The sequence below is a fragment of the Stegastes partitus genome, unplaced genomic scaffold, assembly GCF_000690725.1.
Source record: "Stegastes partitus isolate 25-593 unplaced genomic scaffold, Stegastes_partitus-1.0.2 Scaffold1723, whole genome shotgun sequence".
In the NCBI taxonomy this organism is placed as follows: Eukaryota; Metazoa; Chordata; class Actinopteri; family Pomacentridae; genus Stegastes; species Stegastes partitus.
The window spans coordinates 60,108-73,198 of NW_007579454.1; the positions used below are offsets into that span (position 1 = coordinate 60,108).

The following is a 13,091-nucleotide window of genomic DNA, read 5'->3' on the forward strand; positions in this document are numbered from 1 at the left end:
TCTAACTATGTCTGTCTGCTGTTTGGTGTCGACGAGGTCGTGCTCTGTGGCTTCTTCAGAAGACTCTCACTGAAAGCAGCTGTCTGCTGTGACCAAACACATTAACTACGAGAGCAGTGAGAGGAAACCCGAATGAACCAGAACAACCAAACAGCCTGAAGATTACATTTTCAGCTGCTCAGCTGAATTCTTTGTCAGTTCGTCGCTATGAGTGGCCGTATGAACGCACGGTTACTGTAATTTGCTCCAAAGGAATCACAGTGTTTACTGTTTTTCGCTATTCAGAGTAAAGGTTTTATCATCATACCACGTTTCATAATTTGGCACAGTTAACTAGAGTTAAATGTCACTTGGTGCAGTTTTTCATATGCTTTTCATTTAACCAAACTAGAGGTTCATTCTTGTGGATTCCCTTGGTTTTTCTCTGGTTTTGTAGGTCACGTACTGTTTGCTATCCACTGGGGAGTGTCATTACTGTTACGCAACCAAAGTTAGGGAGCACACATGTTCCACGTTGTGCTAATTTGTTTCACTTAGACATGTATTTAGAGAAAGTTATTCTGCTCTTAGTGGTTTTTTTGTGTTTTATAAGCTTTTTATTGACTATTATTTTGTTCTAGTTATGTCACTTTGGGTCACAGTAAATACGTCCCAGAGCAGGGAATACAGACGACGTAGCTTCTTCAAGCTGCTTTCAGACGAAGGTTTTGGGAAACAGAAAACAAGCCAAATAAAAATAAAATAACCCACATATCTGTGAACTGTGACGTATTGGGTTTGTTGAACTTGTGTGTTTTCACTGAGCAGTTAAGTATAAGAACAGAATTCACCATCTCATATCTCCTTGAGTGTCGAGGTCATTTCTATCCAGCGTAACAGCCATTTACAATGACTCCTATCTGTCCATTTGTCTATTTATCTCCTCCTATGCATTTACAGTTTATCTCCATAGTGGGTCTTACATGTTGCCCTGCTGTTTTTACACTTTTCTCTTTTTTATTTTTTCATTCTGTCGCTTCTTTTTCTTTCTCTCCATCTACCCTCCTACCTGCCCCACCTCCTGACTCCAGGAGATCATGGACCGCATCTACAAGAACGTGATGACCAAGGTGGAGGAGATGAACTGCGTCCAGCGAACACTCTTCATTTTGGCCTACAACTACAAACTGGAGCAGCTTTCCAAAGGTTACAGCACGCCACTGTGCGACAGGTGAGCTGATTCAGTCGTACTTGTAGGTGCTGCAGAGTCTTAAGGAGCTTTTAAAAGTGGACAGCTTTATAACGCATACATATCTGCCTTTTCTCTAATGTCCTGCCTCCTACAGGTTGGTGTTCAGGAAGGTCCGTTCTCTGCTGGGAGGTCGGACACGAGTGTTGTTGTCAGGCGGAGCGCCGCTCTCAGCAGCCACGCAGCGTTTCATGAATGTGTGCTTCTGCTGTCCGGTGGGTCAAGGTTACGGCCTGACGGAGACCTGCGGCGCTGGAACCATCAGTGAACGTAAGAGGGAATGACAGTGGCACACAGTTAGCATACAAGTAAAAATATTACGATACGTCAAATCACAAAGTAGGAAAAGAAACGACCTGTCCTCATCACTGATGTTGGACTGTGAATAAATCATGTTGACTTCCATCCAGCACCATCATTAGATCCAAATTCTTAGTTAAGTACTTTAATTTATGACCAAACATTTGCAGAACTACACTCACCCAGAAAGCACAGTCCTGCCATACATGCTGGTTTTGATTTTTGTTATTTTGACTGTTTTAGAGGTGTGTTGATTGAACTGTATGATCATGCAGTTTGCATAATTGTGTCACACTGACAGGTGTTTTGCTTGTTTTGTCCACCACATCTATATAACTGAGGTTAAGCTGTCCAACAGAAGCACCTCTATGTAATGATCATACAGTTAATTCAAAGTTTATTGCAGGACAGTCAAACTAGACAGCTGCAGCTGTAACCAGGTGTGCCTAATAAAAGCTAAAAGTAAAGCAAAGTCCAGCTTGCTAACATTTATAACTCTGTTGGTGCATAATAAACATCATGCCTATGAAGCATTAGCATGCTGGCATTGTCAGTGCATATTACATTCTGATGTCAGGGTGACTGGAGTCTTGTTTATGTGTAATCACTCAGGATGAGAGGACAACAGCAAGGGTTGTGTGATTGTGACATTTAGCTTTTCTGCTGTGTATTACTTGAGCAGATGATTCCAATAAGCATTTGGAAAAAGTCATTCTAGAGTGATTAAGGTGATTTTGTCGGGGAGTGTAGCTGCATCTGCATCAAAAACATAAAATGAAATAGCTGAAAAAGAGGCATTTCCCATATGGTGTAACACTAGCAAAGGTGTCTGCAGTAGTTTTTATTCTTTGCATGACATTCAGGTCTGTCTTTGCACTCATACAGAGCTCTGTGCTGCTGATTTAAAGGTCAGACAAATGAGTTGTGTTGCCCCACGTACCGCAGAAGAACGGTTTTTGGTCAACGTACTTTCTGGAGCTGAAATATTTCCATCCAGTCAAGTTCTGTATCTGTGTAACCAGAAGGCTGGAATCAGAGTAGATGAGGTTCTATCAGAACTTCTCTTGTTGATTAGTCGTGAAAAATGTCTTTTTGTACAGAGCAACAAAAGCATCTGTGACATGATGTGTTTGTGTGAATCCACCCTGCAGCCTGAACAGCAACACTTCAGCAGTAGCAGCTGCTTGGTGACTAAATGAAATTAAAACAGTAATTTGTTCTCAATAAGCTGGAAAAGCTTCACGTTATTGAGCAACCGTGGGAAATTACTGAAATGATGAATCTTTCACAACCTGAAAGCGGCGATAAAGCAGCGGGAGGGCACGGAGCGGGAAGGAGTGTTTCACCGGCGGACGGGAAAATGGATGAGAGGAAAGTAATTAGTAGATCTACTGTGCGTGGGTGTCAGTAAACAGAGGAGGGAGTAGGTTATCTGTTTTGGAAAAACCAACATTAGCAACAAGTTGTTGAGCGCTGAGAGCACGGTTAGCATCCAGTGTTGGGAAACTTGAATTTAGGCTCCTACTGTTGTGTAAAATTCATAAAAACGATCGTCTCTACCAAAAAAAACCTGACTTTTCTTCCAGCTTCTCATAAGTAACTTTCTTATTCCTGTGCGTAAATAAATGCCTCTGATCTGCGGTGCTGATGCCTGTTCCAGTAATCTGTTTTCAACTATTCAGCTGATTTATTGGCTTTCACTGCCAACACTTGAGTCCAACAGTAGAAATCTTTTTAGCCTTTCCCAGGCAGACTAAACCAACAGAGCTGCCCGCTGCCCACCATATCTGCTGCGGCCATTCGAGCCAGGAAAACACTGTGTAACTTGTGAACGCTCCTCTGGGATGAGGTTTCCATGGCGAGGGAGCAAGTGAGGTCATGTTGCTATGGCGATAAATGTCGTGCCTTGATGCTAGCGGGCTTCCTGATCATGTGTGGGTGTGTTGTCTGTTCCAGTGTGGGATTACAGCACTGGGAGAGTGGGAGGACCGCTGGTTTGCTGTGAGATCAAGCTCAAGGACTGGGTGGAGGGTGAGTGAGGCGCCGCTACACCCGCGCACACGGCCCTCATGATGGGATGCGCAGTGTCACATGGATTCACCAGGACACACATCACGTTTTTTTTTTTCTTATGTGTCATCTCATGCACGCAAACACTTGTGAGTTCACCGGTCCATCCTCGTGACGGTGTCGTTTCAAGAGACTGTAGCCGCTCCACAGCCTTGTAAGGAAAGCAAACCGCTTTTCTCTACACTCCTCTACAACTTCCATCTTTTCCGTCGGGGAATCATAACTCACTTTTATGGCACTCTGTTAAATCATGATACTTATCAAGTTGAGTTTATTGCCTGCTTGGTTTGCAGCGCAGAAATAGAAGTTAAAGTAAACACGCCATCTGTTATTTTATGACAAAATGATTACGGAGCAGAATCAGGAGAATTGAAACTTTATTTTGTTGCCGTTTTTCATTTGCAGTCCATTTCCTGTGCTTTTAGGGGGCTACCGCAGCACCGACAAGCCCCATCCCAGAGGAGAGATCCTCATCGGTGGACCCAATGTCACCATGGGATACTACAAGAAGGAGGCGAAGAACCAGGAGGACTTCTTTGTCGATGAGAACGGCCAGCGGTGGTTCTGTACGGGAGACATCGGGGAGTTCCAGGAGGACGGGTGCCTCAAGATAATCGGTGAGGATGCAGTGTGGAGATGTGGGCAGTCGGAGCAGATTACCACTTGAGGAAATCTCTCCTAGTTTGGACGCTGCTCCATCAAAAGCACAAGCTATCTACATCGTGTCCCTTATTTCTGGATGTCGTCCAGACAACCTCCACTTTCATTCATCAGTTCTGCAGATCACTGATTAGAATAACTCCACAGCCCTGTTTCCTTCCGTGAGCCGGAACCTCCCAACTTTTCACTTTTATCGAGATGACACCAGTCAGATACACAGTTCAGTTATAAAACAAAAAAAACAGGTCCTTCCTCCACTTCCTTCCTCCCTTCTTTTTCAGATGAACTGTCCACACTTACACACATCTGCACACACGTGTTGTCACAGGCCGCCGCCTCTGCTGTGTTTCCAGATCGTAAGAAGGACCTGGTGAAGCTGCAGGCGGGAGAGTACGTCTCCCTGGGAAAGGTGGAGGCCATGCTGAAGAACTGTGCTCTGATCGACAACATCTGTGCCTACGCCAACAGGTGTGTGAGGGGAGGCGACATGACGGGAGTTTACTGATCCGATGAACCGCTCACACCACTGCTGATTAAAGTAGATGCCTGGAGTAAACAGTGGTGAAAGTCAGACGATAACAAATGATTTGGTGAACCAGGAAATGTTACTCATACATGCAGGACTCAGCTTGTACACAGAATACGGTGACCGCGCTCACAAACTACGGACACACCTGTGAGTCTCAGTGCAGGGTGCAGCAGGACAGTTTAACAGCAGAAAGAACGGACGATCCCGATCTGTGACGCAAAGCAGAATGCAGACGGAGGAGAAACACACCTCACAGAGACAGACCTGTTACATGTCAGGGTCCTGAGTGCAGCCAGTGAAAATGTTTAAGGATGTTTACAACTAAAGTGGTTGCACTTCAGAGCTCTTTCCTAACATCTCTGCTCTCTGTCAGCTTCTTACCTCTTTGAGAATAGAATAGAACTTTATTGATCCCTTTGGTGCAAACCTCAGGGAAACTGTTGAGCTCATTGTTTTGGTTCTTAACAGTGAAATAAGTTGAGCAGCGAACAAATCAGAGGTCAGTTTGTCAGAAGCTACCAGAGACCGAAACAGATGTTTGCTGTTTATGCTTTTATGGAAGTTGTTGCAGCAGCAGTTCCAAACACATCACCCTGTTTTGTGCTGAATAACTCTGATATAATCCCACACCTCAGACAACAGAACCGGGTCGTGTTAGGTCACTTTTTCCTAGAAAGCTCCGTGGCGCAGTCGTAGATGAGATGGATAACATCATGTTGTCTTACATCAACGTAACTATTTTATCTTGTCTGCAATCTTGTTCTTTGATTAGTTTTCTAATTTTGCATTTACCTTGTTTTAAAGCCCTCTGCACCTTTGCTTTCAAAAAGTGCAAACAACATTATTATAATAATTATTATTATTTATTATTATTGGACATTCCAGAGGTTTCCTGAGTCTCCTGCTCCAGACACACAGAAAGCCTCTCACACTGGAAACACAAACGTGTTTGGCCTTCCTGACTCAGATTCTGAGCATATTTCTGCAGCCCGACATGTTTACGCAGCTCTGTGTCACAGCGCAACAGATCCCGTTTTCCAGAGATTTGCAATCTGTTCACACTCTGCTCAGGCATGTGTTCTCACCGTCTCCTTATACGGCCGACTGTCTCGCCCGCATGTTTGTGCTCCATCACCTTATTCGGCCCAGCATTTAGATGGAGACCAATTTCACTTAATAACGGCACTCTGTTTGTCCTCCTCGTCTTCCTGCAGCGATGAGACATATGTGATTGGCTTTGTGGTGCCCAATCAGAAGCACCTGCTGGCTCTGGCTGACCAGTACGGTATCCGAGGGTCATTTGAGGAGCTGTGCAGCAGCAAAGCCGTGGAGGAGCTGGTCCTGAAGGTCATCACTGAGGCTGCACTAGCGGGTGAGGACACGGTGAACTTTAGCTTGAAGCTCCAGACACGGGTTGGTTTGCTTTTAACCAAGTTCATGTTTGTTCCTCTGTTGTAGCCCAGCTAGAGCGTTTTGAGATCCCTCGCAAGATCTGCCTGAGCCCAGAACCTTGGACCCCCGAGACAGGACTAGTGACTGATGCGTTCAAGCTCAAACGCAAGGAGCTGAAAACGCATTACCAGGACGACATAGAGAGGATGTACGGTGGCAAGTAACAAGAAGGACCAGCACAGAACTGTTGATTCTCAAAGCTCAGACCAAACCAACACTTGCCTCTGACACTCTCAGTGCTCTCTCACCTCCCCCCCCGTCCTCTCCCCCATCGATTAGAGACCTCCATCTGTGGTAAACCCTAATGTCTCAAAGATAAACCAGCCTCACTATGGAAGCAGCTTTTACTTGAATTTGTCACAGCAGACAGGCTGAGAAAGTGTTTGAAAGAGAACACATCCCTGTCCACTCCTGCCTTTCCCCTCTTCCTTCTTCCAGGTGTGTGACCCCTTTGTGTGGATCTTTATTGTTCCAGATGTGAGTTATGAAACAGAGTTAGCTCACGTCGCCTGTTGAACTCTTGTCGGAGCGCCACAGCAGAATCTCAGGTCGGTTTGTTGCTTTGTGCTCACCCACATGTTAGTCCTAAGTTAAATTCTCTTCTAATCTTTTGACTTCAAACCTTCTGCTCGCTCTTATTCCACATTTCCTGCCGGTCAGGAGAGAGTTAACGTCTTTGTTTCTCTTTTCTTTTTGTCTTTAACTTGGTTTATTTTATCTCCCACCCACAGTCAGACTGTGACGCTCACGCTCGTGGGGCGTCGCTCTCATCAGCACGTGTTGATACCAAAAGCACAAAGTCATTCGAGGGCAAAAGAGCAGGTTGGTAAAAAATAATAAGCTCCTAACTGGTCTAATGGTTTGTGTCTTTCAGTCTAACAGTGAGGCTGGAAAATGACAAGATTGAAACGACTTATTTTGAAATAAAACAAACAGAAGTGCACTATTGTTTAGCCTGTTAGTGGAATCCTCCTACGCTGAGTGACTTTTCTATGTGTTCAGACACAAAAATGCACATTTGCTCGTTTCTATTACGGATGAAATTACTGTGTAATCATGGTTGATGAATCAGTGCAATATGAGGATGTATCATTTCTAAGCAGGGCGACTTCAGTGTGCGTGGCTGACATTTATTCTGTTTGAAGCCTTGTCACATATCTGGCGTCATCACAAACGCCTCCAGTGTCCCTCACAGCGTCGCACCTGTTGCCTTTTATTTTGTGAGTAACGCCTTTGTAATTCCTGACTGATTTTTAATTGGATGTTCCTCCTTAATCGCCCGTGTTCTTATGTGGAGCTGTGATCAGAAGTGTGTCGTCTGTGTGTTAACTGAAGCTTGGTTGTCACAGACCAGTCATGGAGCTCCACTCTGCCTTGTAACATAAGTGCATCCCACTATTTATTTGTAATTTACCTTTGGAAAAAAAACACACTCAAATGAAGTAAATAAAGATTGTGTTCTGTCCATGCGTGAGAATCTTACTTCTGGCACGGTCTAACTAATTAAATTAAAAGTACGAGGCAGGCGCTGTAATTCTTTGGTATTGAGCACATCAGACTCGGTGGGTGTGAAATCGATGCTTGTCACCAGACAGACAGATGAGGACATTTATTTATGTCTGAATGTCAGCCTTCGCTGATTCAATATTAGTAATGACTAATTGGAACATAATTCAATTTGTCCATTAATGCTCAGCAGTCACGGCGGCTCTGAGGTGTAAATTTCCAGTGTGGGCAGACGGATCCGCTGCTAGGTGGAGCTCAGGCAGACGATTGAATTAAACATCAGCCACTGATCCATCCTGCTTTGAAAGAAACGGAGCCGCCCTTAAAGAAGACACAACAAAATGCTAATGGGAGTGGGAATGAAACATCTGCTGCTGGGAATCTGATATTTATTTGCACTGTTTGAGCATTTTCTCCTGAATTCACTGTATTCTGTTGTTCTGGTGAAACAGGCATGACAGTGTCAGCTGGACGCTTGTCCTTCTTTTCTGACACTTGTTCATGTTACTTCCACCATCCAAGTCTTAACATAAGCAGCTGTAACCGATACTTTTTTTTAACCACGATAGATTGAATAACGAAGTGAAAGCGGTTACTGTCAGTGATGAACTGATGGGGAACTGTCCTGAGAGTCTGCCACTCCCCTCGGCTCTTTGGAGCTTTAGAGTTTTAATTTTTTTTCACCGTTTTGACAGCATTAGTTTTTTTTGTAGGGATGCACCGTGTTGTTGGATCATCACTGGTATTGTCAGATAAAGGCTTTAAAATGAAAACATAGCATTGGCCAGACATGATACATAGAAGCAGAGGGATGAAGTCTCAGGTTCAGCCTCCTCTCCTGTAAAGCTCTGTTACTGTTAACAGATAAGAAAACAACAACAAGTACACACACACACACACACACAGACCTATGGGCACGATGACTCTGTAGCTGCCCATCGATGGGCAACTCTAACAATCAACAACTTGCCGTGTAGATGGTAACACACACTGGTCAGATGAAAGACAGACGGATAGCAGCATCCAAAAATATAGAAAGAAAGTACAAGAAATAGCAAAAATGAACAACAGTATTTACATTGAAAAGAAAAATAGATTGTTCAAATTTGTGCAAATCTGCAGCGCAAAAGTGAAATCGATACACTAAATGCTTTTTATTTCAGTTTGGTCAACATCAGCCAGTGATGCTGATGTTGTCCAGTCTTACTGCAGTTGGTAGGAACGACCTGCGGGGGCGCTCTTTCTTGCAGAGAGGATGTTTCAGTCCACTGCTGAAGGAGCTACTTAAAGCCTCCACAGTCTCATGCAGCGGGTCAGAGGGGTTGTCCATGATGGATGTGAGCTTTGCTAACGTCCTCCTCTCACCCACCTCCTCTATGGGGTCCAGGGAGCAGTCCAGGACAGAACCGGCCCTCCTCACCGGGCTGTTCAGTCTCTCTCTGTCCCTGTCTGTGTTCCCTCCTCCCCCCCAGCAGACCACTGCATAGGAAAGAGCTGATGCCACCACAGTGTCATAGAAGGTCCTGAGCAGAGTCCTGTACACTCCAAAGGACCTCAGTCTCCTCAGCAGGTGGAGACCACGTTGGCCCTGCCTGTCCAGGACCTCTGTGTTGGTGGACCAGTCCAGTTTTTGTTAAGGTGAACATGCAGGTATCTACAGGTCTCCACCATGTTCACCTGTACAGTCTGGGGTGTCTCCTCCTGCAGAAGTCAGTGACCATCTCCTTTGTCTTACTGGTGCTGAGCTGGAGATGGTTCTGCTCAGACCAGTTTACAAAGTCACTGATAACAGTCTGGTACTCCTGCTCGTCCCCCTCAGATGCACACCCGACGATGGCTGTATCATCAGAGAACTTCTGGAGGTGACAGCTCCCAGACCTGTAATGGTAGTCTGAAGTGTACAGGGTGACGAGAAAGGGGGACAGCACTGTCCCCTGTGGGGCCCCAGTGCTGCAGACCACCACATCAGACACACAGTCCTGAAGCCTCCTGAGCTGTGGCTTACATTACATGATTAGGTTCATTCTGTTGACTCTGATTGTAAGTATAAGGTTTATTTTTATAAAAAGAAACCTTATACCTTCAATTATATTGATTTTTTTCACATTTTATACATTTGTGTGCTTTTCAGTTCTAAATAATGATGCTAATAAATTGTTGCATCGACTAACTGGATGACATATCGTTGTACATTTGTATTGTAAGAAGCATAATATTGCATTTTTACTGAAGCAGCATTTTGAATGCACAACGTGTCTTTATGGAGTATTTCTACATTGGTACATGCTCACTTACTAAGTTAGAGGAATACATCTGCTGAGGATTTAAAAACAAATTCAGACTCAGACAAAATGGTTGAAATATTTGTCAGTATAGATTCCAAACCCTTTATGGAAAGATTAGGTGCTTCTGCCTGCCTCTGTCTGCATCATTCATTTGGTTTTACAAGATTTTATTCATAGTTCTTCAGTTCATTTGTAAGGAAATTGAAAACTCCTGAGTGGAGAGATGAAGGGAGTAGATGTGTTTATTATTTGAGTCCCAGAATAGAGGCTTGATGCAGTCATATATATGTAGATGTGCTTATGCATAATGGACTTAGAGAGTGTCAGTAGCCAAATCTACGGAGAGAAAAAAAAAATCACATTTTTATTCGCAGTTTTCTCTTTTAAAGTATTTTTCCATCCTGTCCCCTTGAGGCCACTTTCTGTTGGACTCTGGAGATGTGATCTTATTCTTATTGATAAAGTTAGTACGTTGAATATACTCATGAGCATGCGATGATATCATAAGAATCCCCTGGAGGTGTGAATGAAGTTAAAACATTCATTTTTTTTAACACAGCGTCCCCTCAGGGGCCTCTGTAGACTCAGGGCTCATCTTACAATCAGACCCCATCACGTGACTCATGATGACACTCCGGGGTCTCTGTATAAATAAGTTCCTCCATTTGGAAGTTCTGCCAAACTTCAGAAGAGCTGCAAGAAGATACAAGTGGAACACTTTCACATGAGACATAACTCTTCAGTTTGGTGAGTTGGCATATCATGACAATGTCGCTTCTGTTTCTAGATAGTTGAGTTTTATATGGACTAAATGTGTTTGTGCATACTTTTAGAAGTTTTTCCTAACTTTTGGAAAGTGTTTCATTCAGCAGAAAAAACACAGAAATGCGTAATTAAAGGGTAACATATAGCTTTAAAGTAAACTTAACATACATTTTTGTGAAAAATTAACTATGCTTAAAATAAGTTTAATAAAAGAATATAAAAAATGCTCAATGACCTGCTGACACAGTGAACTGAATGTAATTTACTGAATATTCTGGCAGCACTGAATTTAAAACAAAATGCTCCAAATGTCTGTGATGAAGTTTCATTAAAGTTACACACGTTTCCCAAATATTTGTAACAACTTGTGCGAGAATACTCCACTAATTGAAAGCCTATCCTTGTGCGTAAAGCGTGCGTAAAGCGTGCGTAAAGGTGCCAAAAAACCCTTATATTTACAAATGCACTTGTGTGTCTTTTTCAGCGTGCGTTCTAGTTCCCCTGCAAAGGCTGTGCTGAAAAATGGAGCACCTGGAAAATTCCACGGCATCACCCAAACGCCTGTCCCTGCACACTCAGAGCACCGCGGACTCCCAGGCAGACAGAAGCGACGGCAACGCGTACCTGTACATATTAATCGTCATGTCTTTCTACGGAGTCTTCCTCTGTGGTATAATGCTGGGCTACTTTCGCTCTAAGAGGAGGGAGAAGAGGAGGATCAACATATTCACGCGCCTCGTGCACGAGGAGGAGCAGCGGGAGTGGGGCGCGCTGCCCAGAAAGCACAGCCTCACCTTCCCCGCCGCTGTCTCGGTGCTGCCCTCGTTGCAGGTGTCCCTGCCTTTCTGTAGTCACCATGGCAACCATTTTGGACACCTCCACTACGAGGGCGCGCTGCCTTCTCCGCTGGCGTGCGCGCTGTGCACGGAGCAGAGCAGCATCAGCTCCCTGTGCTCCTCGGCGGACACGCGCTTCACCATCGAGGAGGAGTCGGACAGCGGCACGGCGGAGGGGACGGAGGAGAACGTGAAGGGAGGATCCGAGAACAGCGGAGACGATTCAGGCTGAACTTTACCCAGAAAAACTGAGCGTTAACGATCCACTGCCAAAAAGAGGAGAAACATCACCTGAAGAGACCTGGAGGTCCTCAGGAGTCTTTAAAATAAAGAAGCCCAAAGAGTGGAACCATCAGCTGTTGCAATAAAAACTCAAACCCGAACCAACATGATCCCTGATATGACATCAATGAAAGGGCTGGAAACAGCTGAATGAGAATAAGAGTGTTGTAGATTTTAGCTGCACTGCTTAGAGGGGACAATTGCACAGAATGTACCTTTATTGTTTTTGCTTGATTTGTTTTGGATAACTGCTGCTCTCCATATTTATAACAGTAAGACACGTTCTGATTCAGTGCTACACCTGACCTGCACAGTGGCAGCATGAAGCTACACGTTCACCACATGAAGCCACATATGGCCTCAGAAGATTTTACTCTTTAGGTTTAATATTTATACCTATCTGCATTTCAAATGACAAGATAAGATGCATCATTTTATATGTTATATGTTGGAATAATTATGCTGATATTAAGCAGAGCTTTACCTTGTAGACGTAAACCAGATCATTTACTATTACACGTTATGGTTTTACTGTATATTTGCCTCACTCTGTGGTGACCCCTCCCTGCTGGAACTCCTCCTGACGCCACACTGAGATCCACCGCACTGGTTTGGGCTGATGACTCACCCTGCAGGGGACTGAGTGGAGAACCGGCTTTTTGGGCTGTTTGGGCTCAAACTGAACTTGACTCGCTCGCTGTCGAGTATTGAAACGTACCTGGAACCCACTTGAAAGATTGTCTAAACTAAACTGTAGTTTGTTGTCGCTTCATCGTGGACACACACTGTTCATACACAACGGATGAGTTCGGTTTACTTGATGAAAGCAATGCACTGTACATACGGTTTGTATTTGTCACTCTGTAAGGCTTAATTTAAGACGGAATCTTTGTAGCGTTACGGAAAATAAAAATGCTTTCGAATGGAAACAAGTTTGATTTTGTTCTTTCTGTGGTGTCATGATGTTTCGCCAGCGGAGGGCAGTGTTGTAGTGGCTTCTTGTAACAAACAAGGAGGATGAAAAGGAGAAGAAATGAAGAGAAAGTCTGACTCTATTATTACAGTGTTATTTTTAGAATGCCTACATCAGAATAATGCAGAGTAGGACGGTTAATAACTACATCAGTACCACCACGGCTCATGTTTTTTGCACTAATGCTCAGTTCAGCCTCATATTT

At 44.2% G+C, this 13,091-nt stretch overlaps 2 protein-coding genes across 2 annotated transcripts in view; both read left to right on the top strand.

Moving 5' to 3' along the window:
• LOC103372268 (acyl-CoA synthetase long chain family member 3) overlaps nt 1–7,708 on the top strand; it is a 59,303-nt gene extending 51,595 nt beyond the window's left edge. Inside the window, exons 10-16 of the mRNA XM_008301866.1 lie at nt 1,071–1,210; nt 1,326–1,498; nt 3,485–3,559; nt 4,024–4,215; nt 4,612–4,726; nt 6,002–6,159; nt 6,246–7,708. Of these exons, the coding sequence (XP_008300088.1) occupies nt 1,071–1,210; nt 1,326–1,498; nt 3,485–3,559; nt 4,024–4,215; nt 4,612–4,726; nt 6,002–6,159; nt 6,246–6,403 (1,011 nt within the window). The 3' untranslated portion in view covers nt 6,404–7,708. The remainder of the gene's footprint in view (nt 1–1,070; nt 1,211–1,325; nt 1,499–3,484; nt 3,560–4,023; nt 4,216–4,611; nt 4,727–6,001; nt 6,160–6,245) is intronic.
• Nucleotides 7,709–10,622: 2,914 nt separating this feature from the next.
• Nucleotides 10,623–12,842, top strand: kcne4 (potassium voltage-gated channel, Isk-related family, member 4). Its single transcript, XM_008301868.1, has 2 exons — nt 10,623–10,777; nt 11,280–12,842. The coding sequence occupies exon 2, from the start codon at nt 11,318–11,320 to the stop codon at nt 11,861–11,863; it is 546 nt and encodes a 181-aa protein (XP_008300090.1). The 5' UTR covers nt 10,623–10,777; nt 11,280–11,317; the 3' UTR covers nt 11,864–12,842.
• Nucleotides 12,843–13,091: the final 249 nt, after the last annotated feature.

Coding starts and splice junctions, on each gene's coding strand:
- kcne4 (XM_008301868.1), top strand. CDS start 11,318: ATGGAGCACCTGGAAAATTCCACGGCATCACCCAAACGCCTGTCCCTG.